At 42.7% G+C, this 27,972-nt stretch overlaps 1 protein-coding gene across 1 annotated transcript in view; it reads right to left on the bottom strand.

The window, feature by feature from the left end:
• LOC126161804 (monocarboxylate transporter 13-like) overlaps nucleotides 1-27,972 on the bottom strand; it is a 227,381-nt gene that overhangs the window by 57,323 nt on the left and 142,086 nt on the right. The window contains 2 exon segments of the mRNA XM_049917895.1: nucleotides 11,494-11,650; nucleotides 11,652-11,828. Coding sequence (XP_049773852.1) covers nucleotides 11,494-11,650; nucleotides 11,652-11,828 — 334 coding nt within the window.

The following is a 27,972-nucleotide window of genomic DNA, read 5'->3' as shown; positions in this document are numbered from 1 at the left end:
AACCTGCGACTGTAGCAGCAGTGCGGTTCCGGACTGAAGCGCCTAGAACCACTCACCCACAGTGGCCAGTGAGTGATCTAGTGGACAACATCCGAAGCTCTGTGAGAATGTTTGCTTGCGATTATGCCTACCGTAGAGTTATGATCAAACAAAACAAAAACTAGTGATATGCAGGATGACCTGCAAATGTGACAAAATGTGGAGAAATCGGTAGCTCCAAATTTACACTGCCAGAGACAATGTGGCATGTAATAAAAACATAAATTAAAAATTCAATATCCATGAACTTGTTATGAGAGAAAGGAAAGTTAAATACCCAGTCAGTAACAAGATCAACTCACAAACTTAAAGCCTTCCTCTTAAAATAGCACACTTATTTAGATAAGATCAAATTTTACAGAAAATATTTCCATTACATTAATAAGGAAGTCTCTCAACCTTTAGTAAAACATGAAGATGAATAAAAAACATTAAATACAAGAGAATGCTAACCAGCTACATAGTACTTTGTAGCTCAGTGTCCCTAACTATTATGATGGATTACTATAACAGACAACATTTTATTACACTTTGGGGAAATTTACATTGTATGCAGAATGGGCATGTTCTGGCACCACACACTCAGAAAAAATTACCAGTCATAGGAGTGTCCATTATTATACTGAGCAGGGTCTGTCGTACAAGTAGCCACTCAGTAAAAACCACTGTACACAATCCATGACCTGAGCAACTACAGCAGTCAATGACATATTTTGTTGCAGAAGCTTCAACTGATAGCACTACACAATCCATCACTTGAGCAGCCACTGAAATTACAGCACTGTAACAGCACGCACAAACCAGCACACTTACATGTGCATTTTGGTTTGTAGTTGAATATGGATCTAGTGAAGTTACAGCAGATGGATGACAATTTTCTCTGCTACGTATCCCTGCCGAGCTTCCAAAATTAGGCACACTGTGGGACAACACTACCGTCAGTAGGAATCGAGTGCCACACTAGCAAATACTATTATTGGGTCCTGTATTTTTGTGTTTATGTTGACTGGCCTATCCACCTAGTAGCAGCAGCACCCCACCGTAGACTATGCTGAAAGCTAATAGGTTGCCTAAGGCTTTTAGCAGCACTGTATTTCTGCCTGTGCTGCAAGTTCGCATATTTGCAACTTGGTTTACAAATGGCAGTACTGTGGCTGGCTGTGCTTTGCGATGAGATGGTTGTCACCACACACAGAAGCACCACATGGTTGATGTTCTGAAGGTTTAGGACTAGGTGTCTGTCCAGGATGGCACGTTGCATTAAGAGCATAGTAGTCACCAAAGGGGTGCCAGGATGCGTCATCCTTTGGTACAAGATGGAGAGAAGAGGACCAGATGTCTGAAGCATTACCCTGAATTTGATTTAAGCCACATCCAATCACTCCAGTGTGATTTGTCATAGTCTGACAAAAACTGGAGGACCAAACCAGGTGGAGATGTAATGGGCTGTGCCGCACTGTACATTTCTTGTTTCTCCAGGCAGGCATGTGATGGCTGGGAAATGGTCAAGAAGGTGCTGGTACTGACCTGCATCAACAGTGTTGATGAACTTCAGCACAAAGTTTTACACAGCATGGCAGAACCTGAAGGTTAAAAGACTGGAGCCACCATTGATGAAATGAGAGCCAGGAAAGTCAGCGATGAGCCAAAAACATACTAAGAAATCAGCACCAAAGATTGGCTCTATGACTTCTGTGATGCTGAAATGCCAGATGAAGGTGCAGTGCAGTCCTCATCCAATTGCATTAGGTAAACAACTGTGGTGGTGGTGGTGGTGGTGGTGGTGGTGGTGGTGGTGGACATATAGTTGTCAGCTGACAGCCAAATGGACTTGCTGGTCGACACCCAGGGAGCTATATGCCTGGATACACACACAGGTCAGACTCAGTGTCAAGCACTTTGAGGCAGCCTGCCCTGCCACTGTGCACACTCACCTGCGGATGCTGCTGGCATGTGAACAGTTGCACAGTGGGTGACAGCAGGAAGCTCGCTTGCCAAATGTGCATTGTTACCAACAAACATTGGTTGGTTTTTCAGCATAACATTGGTCCTGGGTACGCTGGTGAAGGCATGGTGGTGTGGGAACAGCAATTAGCCTGGCGTGGAGTGCAAATAGCTGCACTTTGAAGGCTTCGATCTGGACTGAAATCCTGCCAGCGGTGGGTACCAAGGCGGCAGGTGCCAACACACTGCGGTCCACTGTGCTGCTGGAGGTGCAGTTGTGTCAGGGGAGGTATCAGTAAGTGTAACGAGCATTCAGAATGTGGGGCTGCAGTGAGGGCACTGTCAGTGAGGGTCGCCAGTTGTTTCAGTGAAGGTCACTGTTTAGTTGCAAGGAGTTCACATACCTGGTCAGGCAGCCAGTTCAGCTAACACATGTGAAATAGCTCTTCAAACTGTGGCAGTGTCAACTATACAGTGGAGATAACACTGGAGCTGTGGCAGAATTCTGTCACCAATGTCATTGTCTAATCAGCCAGTGCACGTTCTCAGCTGGTGATGTAAAGAGATATACAGATATGGTATATAAGCTCCCTCTTGGTATGGGTTGGTGGGTGGTGGCACAGTGATGTCAGCAATATCACAGCATAGCACTGGTCTAACTAGCCAACAACATCAGTGTACTACTTTTGTTTCAACATGTCATTGCAACAGAAGCTGGTGTTGACCTGCATGAACCAGAGGGCTGCAGATAGTCAGGTGGTAGTCAGACAGTGGTATGGGAAGCCACTGAATCGAGCTCGCCGGGCAATGATGCGGCAGTAGTATCAGAACTGGGACCACAATTGGTGGGAGCAGCATCTTCATCTTCACACAGTCTTTTGCTTGGGCGACTACTCAAATCGCAGTACTGTGACCACACACATAGTGAACCAGCATGCTCTACTCTTGGACTGTGCTGTACGTTCACAACTTGGTCAAAAAATGACAGTACTGTGGCTCGCTGTGCTTGGCAATCATGAATGGTAGGCACCACAGTATGTAACACTCCTGAAGCCTTTAAATCAATGTGTCATCAGCCAACATTTAGTTATAACAAATTCTGCAAAGAATAATGCATTTTTGATGGATCTCCAATGTGCTGTTGCCTTAAACATAACAGGCACATTGTAATATGAAAATAACTAAATATAAACATTCTTGAACTACCAAATCATGTTCCCACCATTTTATTATGCCTATTATTGGTTCAACATTTTGCCGAAGTATCACACAACTTATTTTATGTTTCATGTATGGCAATGCCTCCTCAACAAGGAACAACAAAAAATGCCATCACAAAACTCTTACAGCCCCATGTAGTTATCAGCTAACTTGTCACATGTGAGGACAGCTTTACAGTGTTGCCTTTCACAATGTTTTTTACTGCTTTCTTTCCTTGTGGTAAGTGTATACTTGTTGTAGTTTATATCTTTATTAAATACATCAGTACATAAGAAGATTTCAGTTTTGATTACAAACATTTAAGAAATTTTTTACCTCAGTGCAACTTGTTTGTTTGTGGGAGTTTGGAAGATGAGTTATTAAGGTGCATGCACTGTGTGAGGAGATGGAGCTTGTTCCCCCTCACAACTCCTCAATTTGTCATCACCAGTGTGGACACTGGGCTTGCTTCCTCCACTCCCGGCAACTCACTCTGTCAATTGGTCAACTTACAGTTAACACATAAACTGTACCTATTAACAAAGAACTGTGTAAATGGAAACTCAAATCCTGTTTTACACGAGTAACTTTCTGGTCAAGATGTACTACTGATGGTGTGTACTTATCACATGCCTGTGTGTTTTGAGCTAATAAATGACGATTTTTGATGTTTATATGACACCAATTATTCCTTCCATCTTCAGCAGTGAAGATGATTCATCATACATTTTGTCAAGAACAATCACTATGAAGTTAGCTTCTGTTATTTATAAATGCTTACTATCATTCTTAGTTTCTTAATGATACTAGTATATTTCAATATTTTGTCAGAAGGGTGGTCCTCTGTAACACTGCTTTTACAGTAGACAGCACTCTAAACACACACTATTTTGACATTGATGTTTAAACAAAAATGACCACTTGTGACAAGGGAGTCGATACAGGAAAAATACACCAGGAGCACTGCAGTAGACTAACTTGCCAGGAGTAGTCGATCAAGGTGAAATCAGTTGTTTAAAAAGGACGTAAAGGAATAGACCTTCACTGACTTCACTGAGTAGATGACGCACAACGGGTAGGATCTATTCATATAATGGAATGGAACAGAAAGGACTCCACGTTGCATTTCAATTGGCTGCATTCACACAGGTTCTCAATAGAATGAAACAGAACATCAAGGTCAAGGTTTTCTCGTGAGAAAGTTTTGATATATTTGTGGGAGGGAGTGATATCATCTGCTAACATAAGAAGGTAGCCTATTTATCTTGCAGTCTTAGTAATGGGTTTTAGTGTTTTTAAACCCTCTTTATTATTTTGCTTTGCTTTCTTGACAATACAAATGTTACATGAAGAATATATTTATGGCAAGTGTTTTTCCATATTTGTAGTCAAATGATCAGTTCAGTTTTACACTAACTGGACAAAGGAAAGGCCACTGTATAAATAAGAACACTAGCTGATTAACCGATATTTACTTAATAGCATTTGTAACATTGAAAAGACTGCCTACCAAAGGAGATAAAGTATTTTTTGACTTTATTCGGTACTCAGAAAAGAAAAACCTATGGATAAAGTGAACAGGCTATATGTACCCACACAAAATGGTTTGATCTGTTTTATGCTTTAATTTTAACTATCAAATAATTTGACAGAATCACTGTTCCATTGATGTCCGGAGTAAATCCCCATCCAAGAAACTTCAGTGTAAGGGTCTACAATCGAATGCATGTTGATTAATGACTTACTTTCAAATGTGCACACCAGCCTCACCACTGACAATGCGAGGAAACTAATGCATGATCTTGCAACACTAACTGTCCCCCCCCCCCCCCCCCCCCCCCAGTGCTTTGAGGACACTATACTTTGAGGACACACTTTTGCAGTAAGTGCACTGGCCCACTGCCTGTGTCTAACAAACAGTGCGGCAAGGACACAGGAGCATACTACTCAGATTGTCGGGTGCTTTAGTCACCACATCAGTAGAAGTCTTGTGTGTGGTTCTAGGGACTTGCTTCATTGACATCACTATCTGCCACAGGGCATCAGCATACTGGCTAAAACAGGGCAGACACAACAAGGCCATGAAGTAACAGGAGAAAACATTGTAGACATGTGTCAAACAGCTGGCATCTTGAGACATGACAATGGGAGTGGGAGAAGGAGGCGACCAATGAGGACCATTGAAGTTCTTCTTCCCCAAATTACAGAATGACTAAAGTTGAATCATGCAGACTGAAGCCATGTCATGGTTAACTTTTTGACCAGCCCCAGTCCATACCCAGCATACACAAGCCAACTGAGCCTCAGGCAGAGTCCTATATGCACATATAAGCTATATGCACATATAGGGCATATGGGTATCCTTAACACGTTGCATTAGATTGTAACACTTACACACATGAGACCTGTAACAGAATATAACAACACCAAAGAAATGTTACAGGACCCAGAAAAATTGTGTGCTCTAGGCAACATCAATGACAAGTTTTCAAGAAACACTGTGTGATGTCTATAGACAAGAAAATCCATATGGCAGATCTCTGACGGACACAATAACAAGATCATTAGAAGGTCACACACTCCATACTGACACAGACACTGATGGAGAAGCAGACACACGAAGTAAAACAGATATAGCACATGATTGGTCCATGTATCTAAGCTGCAGTCAATGACAAGGAAGTAATGTATGGGATAATGACAAATGTAAACAATGAGACAATCATTACATCTAAGGAGTCTGCCATAGAGGAAGGCAAGGCTAGACGTTTGAGTTCTGAGGCTCCCTCTCCCACCTATGGTATTGGTTAAGGGGAACAGCATCACACACAGAAACGTACAACACAACAGTGCATACACATGTCTAGATATAGCAACACATGTAGTGTAATTGGTATGCCCCACACAAGCACTTAAATTTGTAATAAATAGTACTAGTTCTTAGACAGTAGAAACAAACACACACACACACACACACACACACACACACACACACACACACACACACACACACACACACACACACACACACAGAAACATGCACTGAATTGCACCCCATTTTGTTTCATTTAGTAATATAAGAAGATAATTTTGTATGCTACGTTGGGTGAGACAGGTTCTGCTTCTGTTGAGGCCCTCCCACCTGGAGTAGCAAGGACACAAACCATAATTTGTATGTTGTATTTCATTTTAATAGCAAAAGAAAACCTGAAGATTATCCCTTTCCTATCTTTGTATTAGTTTTGTTCTAAATTAGTAACACACATTATTTTACACCCTCCATTTCCTTCAAATACTTTAATTTTCTTTGTAGGTCATCATTACTCTTGTTTCTGTTGCTTGAAATAATTTTTCCTAGTAATGTGGAACAGTGTAATTATTATACAGGGTGAGTCACTAACTATTGCCACCAAGAATAACTTCGAAAGTATGGTATGAGCTGAAAAATTTGTAGGACTAAAGTTGCACGAGACAGCGGGGGCCATAATATGACTGGTGAAAAAGCTGGACACGACACATCTCCTCCGTGTCCAATCCGATGATTTGGGAATTGTCTCTGCAATTCATTTTTAGCCATCAGCAAAAAAATGTGCCAGACACCCATTGTGTTGATACCACAATCTGTTCCTTGCTCCTAAAGGTATTTCTTCCAATAACAGACCTAATGTTTCCTGAAGAAATCTGGTGTACTTCCTATCATTAAGATCTCCGTTGATGAAATAGGGGCCTATAATTCTGTCCTCTAGAATCCCACACCATACATTAACCGATCATGGGTTTTGGTGTGCAACTTGACGCAGCCAACATGGATTTTCAGTTGCCCAATAATGCATGTTATGCAAATTAACACTTCCGTAGTTCATGTATGTAGCCTAATCAGTAAATAAAATAAAATTAATAAATGTGTCGTCCCTCTGAATCTGAAGTTGAGCCCATTGGCAGACTACAATGCGATGCATACAATCCGTACCTTAATTCTTGGTGAAGACTGATATGGTAAGGATGATATTTATTGGCAATGCAGAACACAAACAACACTACTCTAGCTCATGACTGATTCCTTGTGATTTGACGCGAACTTACCATTTTCTGTTTCCTTGTTAGTAAATTTCCTTTGCCGGATTTGTTTCCTATGCATTAAAGATCCAGTTGTTCTCAATTTATCATACACATACTTAGATGTACAACGTGTAGGGTGAGTACATTGAGCATATCTTTCAGTGTATAAGTCTCTAGCTCTCACTGAATTTTGTTGGCATTCTCCATAAATGAGAAGCATATCGACTTGTTCTTCTAAAGAATACATCATTCATAATAGCTTGATTCGACAATACTAGTCTTACCGTTCCTATTAGTGTTGTATTTTGAAACTGTCGAATGGTGTTCACAGGTCAATGGCACATTAGTATTCGGCAAATATTTACTATTTGCATGACGTATGAGAGAGAATTGTTACAGCCTGTGCTTTGATAAGTGCTGAAGTGATAAGGAGTACAACTCAATCAAGATACGAAGATTGCAGCACTGCGTTGATACCAATGGTCATCACTTCGAATACCTTCTGTAAATGGACATTCATGCAACCTTTTTGATCTTTGTTGATCTTCAAAGACCTTACTGTTACACATCGCTGGATTCATCTCAATAGCCGCTACCAGAAAATAGGTTGACCATATCTCTGAAGCAACCCTAACTAACAACAAAAAACCAACGTCATATTATGGTCCCTGTTGTCCCATGCAACATTTGTCCCAAGAACTTTCCAGCTACTGTTGTACTTTCGTAGTTATTCTTGGTGGCAACAGTTAGTGACTCACCCTGTATATAAAATTGGAAAATGTACAACCTGCTGTGACAAGTGTCTGCAAAAATTTATCCCAGAGGGAGGAAAGATTGTAAAATTGCTATTTGTGCATGGAAATGATTTGGTGATTTTAGAACATATTGTGTCCCAGGAAATAAATTTGATGGTTGTTTCTCAAAATTTTTAAGATGGATAGCTTTGATGTCTAAGTGGTGTTCATATTCTATTAGTCTCTTGGTGAATGATCTGAAATTAAATCCTCATGATTAAATCCAAGGTGTCCAAGAAGTTTTTATTCATTCTCCAATAATGTGAGGTTAAAAACTAAAACTAGAACTCAGAAACAAAAACAATAAGAATCATTGAAAAAGTCTGTTGGATAGCAACAAAGTAACTAGCAAAAATGCAACATTAAGTCTCTACAAAGTGTATAACAAGAAACTATGAAATACTCTTATTGAACTATGGTGCCATCTATAACAACTCGTTTGCTTATACAATTTCACATTTGTACAGATAAATGCATTTATTACACAATTTTCATGATTTCTACTGTTTAATGTTGACTAGCATAATTGAAGTAGAGCGAAATGTATTTTCCAAGTGACTTTTTTTTTTATTCTTTGACTAGACAGTCGTTGCAAACATCACAAAATGACTCTGAAATGACAGCTATGGTCAACTTTTAAAGCCTACGACCAGGACCGAAGCGGTCTTTGTCTCCGCAGTCTACTATGCAGCCAAGCCAGCTTGACTGGGAAATTTGGTGCTACATGTACATATTGATTGCATGTTGCGTAATGTTATACCCCATAGACTGAGAAGAATCCAGCTCCTGGAGACAACGTCTTTTCACCTGAGAAGGGTCTTTTTCTCTCTCTTCCAGTGTGATGCATTTGCATCCATAGATACACTGTACATTAGCATAGCTGAGTTCTTCATAGTAAACTGCAATAACTGCTGTGTTTAGCTGAATGCAGAGTCAATAAACCATCAGGGAGTCTTCTTTGTATGTAGACAGATGGTAAACTACTGTTATAATTATACTGTGCAGGAAGAGGACGTGGGTATCTTTTTGGGATTTGGGATGGATGTTTGGCAGATATGATGTCTGGAAATCACATCGAGATGTTGGGGCTGGTCCTCACCTACATCTCGATAAGGGCTCTGTGGTGAAGTGACAGAAAAGTTTGTGGGTGTAGTTTTCCTCTCTGCAATGGTTTGCATTCGTCTTAACTGTGTAACTATCTCAAACACCATTGTGCCAAGAAAATGCCAATATATCCTGCGAAGAATGTGACGACCAAACAGATGTAAATTATAGTGTGCTCGCATTGAATTTTCACTCTGCAGTGGAGTGTGCGCTGATATGAAACTTCCTGGCAGATGGGAACTGTGTGTCGGGCCGAGATTTGAACTACAGACCTTTGACTTACACGGGCAAGTGCTCCAATTGAGCTACCCAACCATGACACACAACCCGTCCTCACAGCTTTACTTCCACCAGTATATCATCTCATAGCTTCCAGACTTCACAGAAGCTTTCATGCGAAACTTCTGGAAACATTCCCCAGGTTGTGGCTAAGCCATGTCCTCCACAATATCCTTTCTTCCAGGAGTGCTAGCCTGAGTGTTTCGCAGGAGAGCTGCTGTGAAGTTTGGAAGGTAGGAAATGAGGTGCTGGCGGAAGTGAAGCAGTGAGGACGGGTCGCGAGTTGTGCTCAGGTAGCTCAGTCAGTAGAGTGCTTGCCCACAATGCAAAGGTCCCAAGTTTGGGTCTTGATCTGGCACACAGTTTTAATCTGCAGGAAGTTTTTCACACAGTACTTGAAGCACGATACTGCCCATTACTCTTAGCAGTTTAGAATCAAGCACTTTAGTAATGTTCCAATCATTGGTTAGTAATGAGTACCACATGTCTGTACACCAGATTCTGGGGAGGTAGGACGGGGGGGGGGGGGGGGGGTGCAAAGGGTGCCCTACACTACTGACCATTAAAATTACTACACCAAGAAGAAATACAAGTAATAAATGGGTATTCATTGGACAAATATATTATACTAAAACTGACATGTGATTACATTTTCACACAATTTGGGTGCATAAATCCTGAGAAATCAGTACCCAGAACAACCACCTCTGGCCGTAATAACGGCCTTGATACGCCTGGGCATTGAGTTAAACACAGCTTGGATGGCGGGTACAGGTACAGCTGCCCATGCAGCTTTAACACAGTACCACAGTTCATCAACAGTAGTGACTGGTGTATTGTGATGAGCCAGTTGCTCGGCACCATTGACCAGACGTTTTCAATTGGTGAGAGATGTGGAGAATGTGCTGGCCAGGCAGCAGTCAAACACTTTCTGTATCTAGAAATGCCCGTACAGGACCTGCAACATGTGGTCGTTCATCATCCTGCTGAAATGTAGGGTTTCGCTGGGATCAAATGAAGGGTAGAGCCACGAGTCCTTAAGACATCTGAAATGTAACATCCACTGTTCAAAGTGTCGTCAATGCGAACAAGAGGTGACAGACGTGACCCCATACCATAACGCCGGGTGATACGCCAGTATGGCGATGACGAATACACGCTTCCAATGTGCGTTCACCGCGATGTCGCCAAACAAGGATGCGACCATCATGATGCTGTAAACAAACCTGGATTCATCCAAAAAAATGACGTTTTGCCATTCGTGCACCCAGGTTCGTCGTCAAGTACGCCATCACAGGCGCTCCTGTCTGTGATGCAGCGTCAAGGATAAACGCAGCACAGTCTCAGAGCTGATAGTCGATGCTGCTGCAAACGTCGTCATACTGTTCGTGCAGATGGTTGTTGTCTTGCAAATGTCCCCATCTGTTGACTCAGGGATCGAGACGTGGCTGCACGATCATTACAGCCATGCAGATAAGATGCCTGTCATCTCGAACTGCTAGTGATACGACCGGCTGTCGGGATCCATCACGGCGTTCCGTATTACCTTCCTGAACCCACCGATTCCATATTCTGCTAACAGTCATCGGATCTCTACCAACGCGAGCAGCAATGTCGCAATCGCGATAGGCTACAATCTGACCATTATCAAACTCGGAAACGTGATGGTACACATTTCCCTCCTCACACGAGGCATCACAACAACGTTTCACCAGGCAACACCGGTGAACTGCTGGTTTGTGTGTGAGAAATCGGCTGGAAACTTTCCTCGTGTCAGCACGTTGCAGAAGTCTCCACCGGCGCCAAACTTGCGTGAATGCTCTGAAAAAGCTAATCATTTGTATTTCGCGGCATCTTCTTCCTGTCGGTTAAATTTCGCGTCTGTAGCATGTCATCTTCGTAGTGTGGCAATTTTAAAGCCCAGTAGAGTATTTGGCCCCTCCCTCCCACCTCCTTGCAGATGCCTATGCCTGCTTTTAAAATACTAGGCGACTGGTCTTTAAATATTGCAGTAAATAAAATGAAATACCACTTCGTTATGGTCTCCAGCTGTAGCAAGTTGAGAGCAACTTACGAGGTGGCCGCATGAGCGCGCCGCAGACTGCGATGTGCAGGAAGAGGGCGGCGAGCGCGAGCGCGGTGGGCCGCCAGCGAGGGACTCGAGCAGGCGCGCCGACAGCGGCGCGAAGGCGAGCGTGCCCATTGCCCGAGCCGCAGACGGCGAGCCCCGTGGGCGAGCGCGCGCCGCCGCCGGAAGTGCAGCGCCACCGTCACCACGGCCGCCACGTAGCACAGCGCCAGCCCCGCGCCCGCCACCACGCCGAACGACACCAGCAGCTGCGCCATCGAGTGCGCCCACGCCGACGCAGACATGCCCGCCGCCGCCACCACCGCGCCCACCATGCACACCTGCCGCACCACACGACGCACGCGGCCTACAGTCTCGCACGTTCAATTAGCGGACCTCCACAGCTTATTTGGTATAAACAAGGTGTTTTCAGAAAGTAAGTGTACTGTGACCATAAAGGGGTGTGCTTCTGTTTTAGAGTGTTGGCAACAATGAGTGGTAGAGGGGGATCCCTTGACCAGAGCGAGCATCGCTGGAACACGGGAGTGCGTAAACCAACGTTGTGGTATCCAGTTGCGTGAAAGATGTCGTTAAGAAATCCCTCCAAGTGTGAGCCACATGCTGGTTGTGATCCTCTTCCAACTCGCAGAAGGAGTAACACTTTTTTTTCTTTCTTTCTTCGCGAATTGAGATGATTTACAGCGAAGAGGTTATGAACAGAACAAGTGCATTTAAGTGGTGTAGGAAATTTAATGGAGGCATAACAAATGTTCATGATGAACAGAGGAGTGGAAGACTGATGAGTTGGTGCAAAAAATTTGAGGTAATTGTTCGTGAAGAGCCCCAACTGACAGTGGATAAAATTTCTGCAATGTTTCCACAGCTCTCCAGAAGTCTCTTATACGAGACACTTGCATGAACAGGCACACCGAAACTGTAGGCAAGACAGGCCCCAAACCAACTGACAGAGCCCGGAGCCGCACAGCTCCCCCCGTCGAAGGTTCGAGTCGTCCTCCTGGCGCACGCGCGCGTGTGTGTGTGTGTGTGTGTGTGTGTGTGTGTGTGTGTGTGTGTGTGTGTGTGTGTGTCGTTGTCGTTAGTTAGTTTTAGCTACCTAGATTAACTACTGTGTAAGTCTAAGTACCAATGACCTCAGCAGTTTGACTCCATAGGAACTTACCACAATTTTCGAAATTTTCCAGCTGACAGAGCATCACAAGAAAAATCAGGCCTATAATGCCTGAGTGTTTCTTGAGTGACTATTTACATGGCTGATACAAAAAGACAGCCATCAGTATCCTATCTGCCAAAAAATCTCAAAACCACAATAGCAGTCGGAAAAAAATAGCTACAGTGTTTTGGAGCCGAAAAGGCATCATTTTTGTCTAATTTCTGCCTCAGGGAGACCACCAATGTACAACAATATTGCGAAAAAAAATAGCATTCAGAACAGAAGGCGGGAAATGCTGATAAGGTGAGTGTGCATCACAACACCCGTCATCTCACAGCCTTTGCCACGAAATGATCTTTGATTCATTTGGTTGGAATGTTTTGAACCACAGCCCATATTCTCCTGACTAGGTACCTTCAGATTATCATATTTTCCTCTTCCTGAAGGCACATATGGGCGGAATTAAATTTTCGACTGACAAGCAGGTGCAGAAAGAGGTTCTGAAATGGGGGAAGGAGCTGTCGGGACTATTCTTTGAGGAGGGCATAAAGAAGCTTGTGCCATGGCTCCGGCACCGAAAAGAATGGCTTATGTCGAAATATAGTTACCTAGTGTATTAACAATATCCTCCATTTTTTCAAATATACTTTCCTAAAAACGTATAAAAATCTAGTACACTTACTTTCTGAACATACCACAGAATTTTTAAGCCAGCATTTCTCAACCATCGTGTCGTGACACACGTCAGGTGTGTCACGATTGTTTTAATGTCGTAACCTTCTCATAAAATATCTAGAACACAAAATATTTATCGCAAAATCTTTTATTGGAGCAGCCCTCTTTGCAAGAAATAGACCATGATTAGTGATCACTCACATAATAATAAAAAATGAGTGTACTTAGTCCTTTTTAGCATCTAGCGAAAAAAAATCACATGTAGGGGTGTCACGAAAGTTTCAATCTATTTTGTAGTGTTCCAGAGGAAAAAAAAAGATTGAGAAACGCGGGCCTAGGCAAGACAGAGAACGCTTTGGCAATATACAGGGTGAGTCACCTAACGTTACCGCTGGATATATTTCGTAAACCACATCAAATACTGACGAACCGATTCCACAAACCGAACGTGAGGAGAATGGCTAGTGTAATTGTTTAATACAAACCATACAAAAATGCACGGAACTACGTTATTTAAAACAAACCTACGTTTTTTAAATGGAACCACGTTAGTTTTGTTAGCACATCTGAACATATAAACAAATACGTAATCAGTGCCGTTTGTTGCATTGTAAAATGTTAATTACATCCGGAGATATTGTAACCTAAAATTGACGCTTGAAACCTCCGACGTTCAGTTGCGTGTTGTAACAAACACGGACCACGGTCGGCGAGCAGCATCTGCAGGGACATGTTTACGATGACTACCATGTTTACGAGTGTGGCTGTAGTGCACTGTTGTGGTTTGGTCTACCTGTCGCAGTGTCCGCATGTAGCGCTTGCTGATATTGTTATTCTGCATTTGTCTCCGCACGCAGACGAACTGTAGTACACCGTGTTACCAGACGTCTGTGATAGTGTAGTGTTGGAGGAACTGTGACCATGGTGTATTCGAAATCTGAAAAGGCGGAGATGATACTCATCTGTGGCGAGTGTCGACGAAATGCAGCTGAAGCCTGCAGGGTGTATGCAGAACGGTACCCGGACAGAGATCATCCAACGTGCCGCACATTGCAAAACATCTACCGCCAACTGTATGCAACAGGTATGGTCGTAGCACGCAAACGGGTCCGTAACAGGCCCGTCCCAGGATAAGCGGGTGCAGCTGGTGTGTTAGCTGCTGTTGCCATGAACCCACACATGAGTACACGGGACATTGCGAGAGCCGGTGGACTAGTAGTGTCATGCGCATACTGCTTCGTCACCGCTTTCACCCGTTTCATGTGTCGCTACATCAGCAATTACATGGTGATGACTTTAATCATCGAGTGCAATTCTGTCAATGGGCATTAACAGAGAATGCGTTGCAGTTCTACCTGTTTGCCGATGAAGCGGGTTTCACAAACCACGGGGCAGTGAATCTACGGAACATGCATTACTGGTCAGTGGACAATCCTCGCTGGCTCGGACAGGTAGAGCGACAGCGACCGTGGGCTGTAAATGTATGGTGCGGAATCATTGGCGACCACCTCATTGGTCCTCACTTCATTGCAGGGGTCCAAACAGCTGCAACATACATCGCGTTTCTACAGAATGATCTGCCAACGTTGCTCGAAAATGTCCCACTGGAAACGCGTCGACGTATGTGGTATCAGCATGATGGTGCACCTGCACATTCCGCAATTAACACTAGGCTGACCCTTGACAGGATGTTCGAAGGTGCTTTTCATAGGACGTGGAGGACGCATAAATTGGCCAGCCCGTTCTCCTGATCTTACACCTCTGGACTTCTTTCTGTGGGGTACGTTAAAGGAGAATGTGTACCGTGATGTGCCTACAACCCCAGAGGATATGAAACAACGTATTGTGGCAGCCTGCGGTGACATTACACCAGATGTACTGCGGCGTGTACGACATTCATTACGCCAGATATTGCAATTGTGTGCCGCAAATGATGGCCACCACATTGAACATCTATTGGCCTGACATGTCGGGACACACACTATTCCACTCCGTAATTGAAAACGAAAACTACGTGTGTACGTGTACCTCACCCCCTCATGGTAATGTACATGTGCGTCAGTGAAAGAGACCAATAAAAAGGTGTTAGCATGTGAACGTAATGTGTTGTTCCAATCTCTTCCGTACCTAAGGTCCATAACCGTTCCCTTTGGATCCCTACGTAATTCGGTGCTCTCAGATACACACGATCGAACAGCGGAGGAGTGGTACTCAAAGGTCAACTTTAGGTTACAATATCTCCAGAAGTAATTAACATTTTACAATGCAACAAACGGCACTGATTACGTATTCGTTTATATGTTCGGATGTGCTAACAAAACTAACGTGGTTCCATTTAAAAAAACTTAGTTTTGTGTTAAAAACATACTTCCGTGCATTTTTGTATGATTTGTATTAACCAATTACACTAGTCCCTCTCCTCACGTTCGGTATGTGGAATCGATTCGTCAGTATTTGATGTGGTTTACGAAATATATCCAGCGGTAATGTTAGGTGACTCACCCTGTATAAAATGCCTAGAACATTAGGGCAAGGTGTTTAATTTAATTCTTATTGTAGTAAATTTAAAAACTGCCTACGTATTTTATAAAATGCGAAATGGGCACAGGCGAAGTATGATAGGTTTGATTTTTCATTAACTGGACGAACTGTAAATCCACACTCCATTGATTATTTTGTTCACTCTGCATCCATGTTGTCATATTCTCCACACAGTTCTGTCTCAACACATCCTTTACTTTGACTATGATGAGGTTTCCCGTGTACGATTTTGAGTTGGAATCAGTACTCTTGTAAATTAGAAACAACTTGTTGGCAATCTCTCCCCTTATGTCTGATTGGAGGATTGATGGAGCTCCTAGAAGAGTGAATTTACTTGTCAAGTGGTATGCTACCTCCAAAGCTGTCTTGTTTTAAAGGGTTTAAGTACAAAAACTTAGTCATGTGAGCTCGATATACTAGAAAGAACTTATATGCTCCGTCTGGATGTGTTTGAAAATCAGTAAGGTCATGGTTTTACTATTATGCCTTTCCTTCAGCTCTTCTGCTGGAAGGGTTCATAGGTTTGTATGAAAAGCTCTGTCATGGCGAGTTATTTTAACTGATCTGGCAGACAACTCCTTTACCATCCTGCCTCGCGCACAGTGTGCAATAGGATATGTTTAAATGTATATTAAACAACTCACCATCTGATGTGTACAATTTGATTGTACCACATTTCAGCAATTGTTATCAGTTTGTGTGTTCATCTACTTCTACATGGGTACTCTGCAAATCACATTTAAGTGCCTGACAGAGGGTTCATCGAACCACCTTCACAATTATTTATTATTCCGATCTCGAACAGCGCGTAGAAAGAACGAGCTCAGATTTCCCTTGTTTTACCATGGTGATCGTCTCCCTATGTAGATCGGTGTCAACACAATATTTTCGCATTCGGAGGTGAAAGTTGGTGACTGGAATTTCGTAAAGAAGATTCCGCGGCAACAAAAACGCCTTTGTTTTAACTATGTTCACCCCAAATCCTGTATCATTCAGTGTACCTTCCCCATATTTTGCGATAACACAAAACGTGCTGCCCTTCTTTGAACTTTTTCTATGTACTCCGTCAATTCTACCTGGTAAGGATCCCACACCGCGCAGCATTATTCTAAAACAGGACGGAGAAGCATAGTGTACGCTGCCTCCTTTGTACATCTGACGTTCATTACACTGTACTCTATTAACCAATATTGACGAGATTGCTTCTTTTACACAGTGTTAGCAGTATTCGCGTCCCTTATTACATCATTATAGCAACAGTGTTAGAAAAAAGTAGTTTTTTGATGAATTTCCCCCTCATTAACTGTAACACAAAATCTTTGTGTCACTGGATTTACACGACTAACCACAACATTTTCACAATAATCACGTGCAGCTTCCCATTTTAGCTAAAGTGAAACTGACAGCTGAACTCCAACCGAACTGGACTGAAGATGTTACGTCTATATCTTTGGATCTTGTAACAGTCAAAATATTTAAATTATCTTTCTCTCATACTTGTCTTAGACGTAGACAGCGTTCTGTTTATACCCACGCAAAGTATTAATAAGATGTATTTCATACCCTGCTAAGATATTCGGATTCTATGTATTGCCTAGGCATTCCATAAACTGAAAGTTTTCAGTTTGCCGGTAAAACCAAACCAGGGCTGGTTTAAAGGCACAAGCGGCCGCTCGGGCCGCCAGAGGGGCATAAGAGAGGCCCACGTACATAATGCGTATACAATGTCGTGATTAGTAGCGGGAAATGACACGGGTACAAAAATACAATAATAGAAGCGAACACTTTTCGTAAACCTAGGTCAGCAACGAGCCGTTTGCGAGATACCTTCGAATGTGTGGTTACGAGCTGCCGCTGTCTTTAGAATCCGTTTCTGTCCTAGTTTAGGCCTGTTGAGTCGGCTAGACGAGCATGAGCATTCACGCTCGCTCGACGATTAGGTAGTAAGCGGTCGCAGTAAAATGTGTCAGTCAGACCTCATTACGTAATGCAAGGGAAGCGCAATCTGTGCACTGCCTCCAGAGGAATGACTGTGTTACGTTCGCCGTGGTTTTAAACCCAAGAATACGAGGTGCGGCTAGAAAAAAACCGGACTGATGCTGGAAAAAACATTTATTTACAATTATTTACAATTTCATGTTATCTCCTTCAATGTACTCTCCTCCTCGGTCTCTACACCGCTCCATACGAATTTTCCAGTGTTCGTAGCAATGCTGCAGATCATTTTCGGTAAGTCCATACATTACTTCCGTCGCTTTTTCTTTTACTGCTTCAACAGTCTCAAATCTAGTTCCTTTCAAAGCCGACTTGACTTTAGGGAAAAGAAAAAAGTCACAGGGGGCCAAATCAGGTGAGTAGAGTGGATGATCTAAGATGGGAATGTTGTGTTTTGCCAAAAACGTCTTCACTGACAACGCACTGTGAGCTGGGGCATTGTCTTGGTGAAGGATCCATGACTTTTTTCTCCACAAATCGTTCCGTTTTCTCCGTACTCGCTCACGTAGGGTAGCCAGGACGCTAATGTAGTAATGCTGATTCACTGTTTGTCCCTCTGGTACCCAATCAATGTGCACAATCCCTTTGATGTCAAAAAAAAAAAAAAAATCATTGCCTTGAATTTCGATTTTGACATTCGTGCTTTTTTTGTCGTGGAGAACCAGGAGTTTTCCAATGCATCAATTGGCGTTTAGTTTCGGGATCGTAAGTAAAAAACCACGATTCATCGCAAGTAATAACATTTTGTAAGAAGGTGGGATCACTTTCAATGTTTTCCAGGATGTCAGAACAAATCATTCTTCGGCGTTCCTTCTGTTCAATTGTGAGACACTTTGGAACCATTTTTGAACACACTTTGTCCATGTTGAAACTTTCATGAAGAATCTGCGTAACACTTTCCTTGTCAACTCCTGTTAACTCAGACACTGATCTGATTGAAAAAAACGGTAAACTTGTTCGACAAGATCGCCGTTTAACAATGTTTGCATCAGTTTTTGCTGACAATGGTCCGCCAGTGCGAGTGTCATCACTGGTGTCTTCGCGGCCACCTTTAAATCGTTTAAACCACTCAAACACTTGTGTTCGCGATAAACAATCATCGCCGTACACTTGTTGTAACATTACAAACGTTTCACTTGCAGATTTTCCTAGTTTGAAACAAAATTTGATGTTAACACGCTGTTCTTTCTGTACACTCAACATTTTCCGACGCACAGACAAAACGTCAACTACTTAAAACAGACGCCACGGGCAGACTGAGTGCAGGAGGCAGATGAAACTCTAGCAGTAGGCGGAGCGAGAGTCACGTGACAGGCCACGCGACTTTCAGCCTTATTGCATTCGTTTTATTGTTTCACCAGTACTAGTCCGGTTTTTTTCTAGCCACACCTCGTATACGAGGTCTGATAAAAAATAACGAGGATTTTCATTTTTGTTAAAGGATCCTTATTTATTCACCCATATCAACTTATCTCCTTCGAAGTAACCCTCTCAGATACAGTAACACTCGTACGTGAGCTTTTTTACAATTCTGGCAGCACTGCTGGGGCCTACTTTTCATTACGGTTTTCAGCTCCTTGAGCACTGAGGTGTGAGCAGGAGCATTGTCGCGATGCAATTTCCACGAGTGGTTTTGCCGCAGTTCTGGCCGTTTTCTTCGACCTGCTTCACGCAAACTGCGCGTAACTTCCGGCTGGTATTCCTTACTGACAGTTCGAACATAATGTACCTACACATGATGCACTATCCCATTGTCAACGAAGAAAACAGTAAGTAGAACCTTCACATGTAATCGAACTTGTCGAATTTTTTCGGTTTTGGCTCTTCAGGCACTTTCCATTGGGACGATAGAGCCATGGTTTCGTCAGCTGTTAACTCCTTTACACACTCTGGATCGTTGTCGATTTCATTCAGTAATTACTGAGCGATGTCCACGCGACGTCGTTTTTGGTCGAAATTCAAGAATTTTGGAACAAACTTTCCTGCTAGACGTTTCATGTCCAAAACATCCGAAAAGATTGTTTGGCATGTACCAAAGAATATGCTGGTATAAACAATCTCATGGTGACTCGCCGATTTCCAGAACCATTTTCTTTACTTCCATATTGCCGTCAGTAATTTATGTGCTAGGACGTCCATAGCGGTCATCTTCAACGTCATCTCGACCCTTTTTGAAACATTTATACCACTCGTAAACAGTTGTCTTACTCGTAGTAGATTCGCAAAAAGCCAAATCAGCATTTTGAATGCGTTGCTGCACTTTCATTTTTAATACAAACTCTTTGATCCATCCTCTTCGAAAGCAAAAATTCGCCGAGCACTCCAAAACATGCATAAGCTTTCTGATTGTCAACAATAAACTAAATATTCGAAATAGCTGAAAATGCAAAGAGATATCGGGAAGATGTGCACCAACAAGACAAATTTGAAAGTCTCATGTATGAAGTCCGCGAAATTAAAAATTCCCGCTAGTTTTTGATCACACCTTGTACACATACATTGTGCAATGGTTAAAGTAGAGCGCAGTGCTTTTAAAATGTAGGAAACCCAGCATTATGGCCGTGTCAGGAACAACAAAGCGACTGTCAGACACACCAATATCAATTAATGTACAACGCTACCGTGCAGGATGCAGACAAGCACTGAAGACTAAGCACGCTCCAATTGAGGTCGCTACAAAGGAAACCAGTGATAAAATCAATGATATTGTAAAGGAAGATCGGAGAATAAAAATATGTGAGCCAACTGAGCGAGTGCGTAATATCCTGCACGGATAATTGTTATGAAAAGCCTGTGTGCGAGGTAGTTCCGCGATTGTTCTCAGTCGATCAAAAGCGCATCCAGCCCAACATTTCAACAAAATGGCTGCCGATGTTCATCGCAACCCACGAAGTTGTGCGACAATTATTCAACATACTAACTGGGTCTGCTGCTTGCAAACGGCCGAACTAGAGCACGTGGTGCATTCCGAATCAAACCTTTGTGCTGCTATGTAGAAAGCGCACGAAAGAACAGATATTCTTGCAGAAATTATAGCTCATTAAACAATCAAATTGTTAAAATAAAGCCTGTTGCGCTGCCGTTGTGGACCAGGAGGGTCATTGATTACCAAACACGTAGCACAAAATCGTCACACAAAGACAAAAGCAACTTCCACATAATGTAAGATTAAAAATCATACTCGCTTCGACACAGTATTACACTTACGTACAGTTGAAGTGATCCTAACCAGCTTTTCCCAATCAGATTTGCCGTTTGAAATTCTACTTCATCGTTGATCAAAATGAATAAAGTAACTTCCACACTTTTAACTCAAACACCCAGAAATCGCCTATTTAAAGAAATATAATTATAGCACATTCGGAAAAATAACTCTCTTCACACGTTTCAGTTAAGCTGAAGTTCTTAAGTGTTTCAACAGTTAAACATAACGGAAGTCCTAACTCAACCTGCTTCCTATCACCTGAAACCCCCCCTTAAGAGCCAAGATCCGTAATCAACAAGCTTTCACCAAAGAGTGTCCCTTTCTCTTTCGAGATTACTTAGGTCCCCGTGCAGCGGAAGCTACCAGAGGGGTAGCCCTCCGTCACCAACCTCACACACAAAAACAGCATTCCACTAAGATGGGTAAACCTCTCTGTTCAGGTATTGGAAATCTAAGTTGGTCATCCTGTGCTCTCCTTCGAAAGAGAAGCAACATCGTCTGCTCCCTGCAGACGATGACCAACTCAGCCTTTCCCACAAAACAAAACCGAAACCCCACATGAAAACACACATATAATATTCAATAGGCCTTATTTGAGTGCTCAGTCTTTCTGGAAGAATTCATGAATAAGTTCTACCGAATTCGACAATCGTCTTATGAAACGACTTCACAGAGACGTTTCAACTCCTTTGGGTGAATCCCCCATGATTACCAGCATCTCCGATGGTGTGCTGGCGGGCCCCCCAAAGAGAAGGGCACACTCGGCTTAGGTAATTGGGTTCTTTAACAACAACGTATTTCGCGTATTACTTCATGTGATGGATTACCTACTGCTAACTCTGCATTGGAAGTGCACTTAAATGGTGATACTGGGTCATCTATTTCCGTGTGTTCAATTGCTACTCTCCAAGGTGAGCTACAACCATGATTATGTCTGTTTTAGGTGAACCGCTACCTTTGCGGCACAAACATTGTTTGCTAACGTGGACATCGCCTTCCAGTATGACATTCATGTTGCTGGTTCGGTTTGTGTGTTGTAACAAACACAGCGCTGCCACTGCTTATCCATTTCTATCCTACCCATCAAATGTGAAGTAAACAATTTTAGAAGATGCCCTCAACGCTAGTTGCAGAAGCGCGCTGTACGTTGGCTAAGAAATGAAATCAATTTTCTATGAAAGAAAAGTATTATTTCTACCTTCTAACCCTTGTCAAAGCAGCACAGTAAGTTTTCCACATTGGTAATTTATGTTGTTCCAAGTATTTAATAGATGTCGCCATATATATATATATATATATATATATATATATATATATATATATATATATATAGCGGATGGTAGTTCGCTTCATTATTAATCACAACTCCTATTGTTCAGCCACGTATGAATCTACGGAAGGTAACTATGGTTGTGTGTTTCCGTGATCTGGTACTTTACTTCCATCACGAAATATGTGATTGGAACAGTAAAACTATTTACATTTCATTTGAGACAGTATTTCTGTTTTTATATAACAGCCTTTCGCGACAAGAACGTTGCATACTTTTAAAAAATTCACATTGCAGTTATTGAACAGCCAGGTAAGCCCTCCAACTGGAAAAGAATTTGCGAGTTACAATCTTTGCACACGTTTTACTTTCGTCCTTTGTTTTCAACCATAGCTCAGTATTGTGTCGCACTATTGTCTTGCATTGCGCGTTTCGCTATCAGGGAATTCTCCGCTATACAACCGATAACGTTGGCCCTTTCATTTAATCTAACTTGATAATATAATCAGTAGTTGTTCACGTTACTGAAACTCTTCGCTAGAACTGCAATGCAAAACCACCCGATTACGTTTTACACAATTCTTATCAACTCTTAAGGTCATTAACGCACATAGACACTGTGGTAGAATTCTGAGAAAGTGAATGTTCTACAATGCTTGCCATTATGAGAGTCAGTGACTCAAGTTTTTGAGCTTTGTCTAACACAGAATCGAGCAGTGATACATTATACCTCTGTCCATTCCAGTGCTAAATATCTACTACAGATATCTAGAAGACGACTTTAAATGTTAGGCATTATGCCAATCTTGCTTCCTTTGTCAGGTCAGGATCTTCTTTAACATCTCGCTCTCACAGATATCAAGCTAGTGATACACCACCACCACCACCACCACCACCACCACCACCACCACCACCACCACCACCACCACCACCACCACCACCCCCTTGCTGATGGCCCCAATTTGGCGAATAAAATCGTAAAGTTTCTTCAGTTACAGATGTGCCACTTGAGGTACAATAGAGAGTCAATGGTCACTGAACAAGGAACGTGTGCGTGCACAGCTCTGCGAACATGGTTGGTCGCGTGGACCGTACAATACTTATGCACAAATTGGAACATGGATTACAGAAAAAGCTCAGCAATGGTTCACTTCATATGTGGAAAGTAGGAAGCCGAAGGCTGTTCGCTGGTGTCAGTAAAAAGCGAATAAGTTTCGATATGACTTGGATGACCGAAAGTGGGGTGGCGTGCAGGGGCAGAGGGGGGGGGGGGGGTGGCGGGGGGGGGGGGGCTGACAGGAGTGCCACAGTGCTTTGTTAGGAACCATTGTTTTTCTTTCACAAAAATGACAGATGACTCAAAAATATTTCTCTTTGCAGACGAGAAGTGTTATTTTGAAAGACAAGAAACGTCATGTAATTAATGTAGCTAATAGGATAGTTTGTGACATCAGCACGTGGCTTTCAGAGAGCCAATTAATGCTTAACTGCAACAAAACGCAATGCACAGTGTTAGTGACGGATCTTGAAAAAGCGGAAATTTGTTGCCCCTCAGCTGATCCAACAGTGCGTGAAGACTACCATTTTAAATCTTAGAAGTGAAAGTAGATTGACGACTTTCTTGGAAGGATTACGACAAATATCTTTTACAGAATCTGAATGCTGCTATCGCCACTGTCTCTAACGCCAAAACGAGAAGGCTTGTTTACTTTGCGTACATTCATTCAACCTAGTATCTAATATGGTGTTGTATTTTGGATCAGCTTTGAACACTTAGCCCAGAAATGAATCAGACTGATGTGCGTTGTCAGTTTGCGAACTTCGTATTGCCGTTGTTCAGGTGTGCGAATTCTCTCTCTGTCGTCGCCGTACACACATTCCATCACGAGCTCTTTTGTTGAAAATACTGACCCGGTCAGAAGAAACTGCTATTTACATTCTGTGAACACTGGACAGAAAAAGGATTTGCACTTCGGTAACAGTTTATCAGACATTTTACTATTCAGAAGGTTTCTTTTTCAATAAGATTCCAGCAGGACTGAAAAAAATTGAATGATAAACCGTAAGTATTCAGACGTAAGTTGAAAGGTTTCCTTGTAGTACGGTCTTACTCTTTTCAAGAACTCCTCGTAGTAGTTCAAAAACTCTCTTAAATGTGTTATTTATTCGTACACTCTTACAAGTTTATTCGTGTTTTTTTTCGTTCGTAAATTTTCTAATCATCCGCCTGTAAACTATGTACTGACTCCTCACATAATCAAATAGCTGTGGCTCGCATCGTCCATCGGACCTTTTGACATACATAAATAGGCCGTTATCTTGGGAGATAGGAGCGTCCGCAACATACTATTCATGAATTTTTAAAAGAAATGACCACCCTGTCACCGAAGTTTGAAATAAACATTAAGATTCATACTTACGATAACGAATGGGCACCGGCAAAAGCAATTCCGGTCGGAACTGAAACCCATTACCATTGATGACACTCGTCCCCGGTCCATGTTGGGTATTATCTTCTTACGACCACTATTCTTACGTTGTCACATGGCCTAAGTGTGCTACAGTAAACACTGTAAACACTTAGGGACAAATCTGAGAACTTTATTTACACTGACCATGGGCACAGCAAAACACGATAGCTCCTTACTGCTATTCCGTCACGTCATCAGGTTGATCCATCTTACCGCGCTCATTTCGTACTACCAAAAGGCATGCAGGAGTGCCTGGTGCTAATTCTACACCATTTACAGTGCTCTTAAGCAACCAATGTGATCTTTTACGGGTTGAAATCGAACCAAGTACATAAAGAGACAGCCAGCTTAGTGCCAGGTGCTGGAACCGCGCTGAAAAACGACGAGACTGTCTTACGAAATTAAAGGGAGATACTTCGCAGTGGTACTTAGCTCCCATCACGGCCTTTGTACCAACACTGCAGATACAGTGGAAACTTTACATACAATGAGAATAGAACGACTTTGATTCAATCGTGATATATTCCGGCAAGATATCTATCGCTCCAGCATAACCATACCTTTATGTGTGAATGTGGCTCTTATACGATTTTAAAATAGAGGGTCAAATAACAGCATAGGAAGAGAGATTTAAGAAATTACACTATAATGTAATAACTGTTGATTTCCATACATCAGTGGCTTAAGTTCGGTTTAAATGGATGCAGCATAATGAGTTTTATTGTTCTCGGGCTGTCTGTCCGGGTGATGCAAATAGACCATTAATAACTTTAAATAAATAACGTGAAAGTGGGTGCCGGTTCAGATGAGAGGCCATATGGCCTGCTGCGAGTTTGAAGTGACAACAGCCCTTCGTGAGAGGGCAGATGGATTGCGAAACGTCGGATTTAACCGACAGGACAGCGCCACGTGCGCCCAAAATTGACCATTCAGACGGAAGATGTCAACGATCAAGCTTGCCTTTCGCGCCTAAAAAATACTGAAGGGCACCAAACAACTGAGCCAACGATTCACAACCCTGCATTTAAAAATGTGCATATCCCATTTACTATGGGAACCATTTTCTCAGTTTAAGACACACAAGCCAAAAGGGTCAGTTCCCACCAACCCATCTGGAAAGACGAAGGACTTTCAAATCCGTCTATAGTATAAAATGACATTACAGACTAAGCAGCGTGGTGATACCAGCCCCTGGCTAGCGTAAACATTAGTTGTGTGAGCCACTATGGAGACGATACTTCTTGGAAAACACACATTGTCTTGGGCACTCATGAACAGCGGATGCCCAAGACTTATGCATCGACATTCGTGAGCTACTGAATTCGCAATAATATAGTGGTGCACAACGCTGGTAAGATGGTGTGTATCAGTTACATCGCTCCGCTCGCGCTTGTTTTTGCTCTCCTTAAAGCAAATCCTTGTGTTGGAGTTTGGGTGTGACGATTTTAACAAAATCTAGTCTTATCCTGACTTAGCTTTGTTTATTTGGTTTGTGAACCCGTTAGTGACCTTTGCGTTTTTATTGTTTCCTGCTGTTGTTGCACATGCTGTATACCGAGTTTTGGATGCATCCGTTGTTAGACAGGGCCCAGAGGTACAGACAGGTGTAGATCAACTTTCGATCGGCCTCGAGATTGAAACCACTGCAAAAATGAGAAATGTTTTATTTCCGAAGTTTAGCTACATCTTCCAGCTACTTCTCTATATAGTCACCACTCCGACTTAGGCATTATTCGTAGCGTGGTACAAACTTTCGAATACCGCCGTGATAGAAGGCATCCGCCTGTGCTTTCCCACAATTCCCTACGAGGTCTGCAGCTCACTGTCTGTGCGAAAAATGCTGTCCTCATAGGAAGTGGTTCGTGTGAGTAGAGAGATGAAAACCAGAGGGAGCCAAGTACAGACCGAATAATGGGTGATCACACACTTCCCCACAGTAAACGCTGCACCTGCAGTGTACGGCCGAGAAATGTCACGAATAAAGAAACGGATGACAGTTGTGTTACGTAGTCTTCGTGAAAGCAGATGGAACCCCTCAGCAGGCACTTCGCACTTTGCGGGAGACGTTGTTCCAAGCATCTTTACACACTCAGTGCGCATTCAGAACCAAGTGCAACGTGACGCGATCGATGGGTATAATAGAGACCCTGTGTAACAAATTTACAAAGCTTCGTTGTGTTTTCACTGAGCTTTTAACTTCGCGACCGAAAAGTTAAAAAAATAATAACCCTCATATAAAACAGATTTCGCTCCGCTGGATTCCACACATTACGGAATCCGCACATGCAAGCACAACACGAAACCAGCTTTTGACACCCCCTAGTAGCACAGGCAGCTTTTACTATCGCAAGGTGTGACTAACATTTTGAGCAGTGAATTTACCGAAGTACAAGGTGTATAAAAAAGATTTAAAAAATCATAACTACAGTATTATGTTATTTGAGATGTGCGTGAACAACGTACTGTTGGAAAGAGAAAACTCTAGTTTTACATGGTTCCCTAGGTATCAGCAGTGTGCACCCATTTCAGTTTTAGTAAAAATGGTGTTGGGACAACAAAGCATTTTGTGTTCTACGTTTTGCTCAGTGCTGGTCAGTAATAACTGTTCAGCGTGACTTACGTACGAGGTATGGTGTGGATCCTCTTACAGTACAGGGCATTAGACGATGGCATGAACAATTCCGAGAAACAGCTTGTTTGTGTGAAGGCAAATCGCCCGGCCGTCCCCGAGTGTCTGACACAGTCGTCGAACGCATCCGCCATAGTTTCACGAGGAGCCCGCAGAAATCCGTTTGCCATGCAGCTCGACAGTTGCGTCGACGTTTGCACATGAAACCAAACAAAATTCAGCTACTGCAAGCTCTTCGTGAAGGTGACAAACAACAGCGTGTGGAGTTCTGTAATTTAGTTCTTGGCAAGATGGAGGACAGTTTTTTTGTTTCCACGGTTAGTGTTTGGTGACGAGGCAACATTCCATTTGAATGGGAAGATGAACCGTCGTAATGTGAGAATATGGGGTACGGAATAACCACATGAAGTTGTACAACATGAGAGGAACTCTCCTAAATTAATGTGTTAATGGTTCATTTTTCTTTGCCGAGAACACTTACAGGAAGCACATATCTCGATATGCTTGAGAACTGCCGGCCGCGGTGGT

This window comes from Schistocerca cancellata, chromosome 2, assembly GCF_023864275.1.
Source record: "Schistocerca cancellata isolate TAMUIC-IGC-003103 chromosome 2, iqSchCanc2.1, whole genome shotgun sequence".
NCBI classification, from domain to species: domain Eukaryota; kingdom Metazoa; phylum Arthropoda; class Insecta; order Orthoptera; family Acrididae; genus Schistocerca; species Schistocerca cancellata.
The sequence above is the reverse complement of the archived record's forward strand: the minus strand, read 5'-3'. Positions and strand labels throughout refer to the sequence as shown.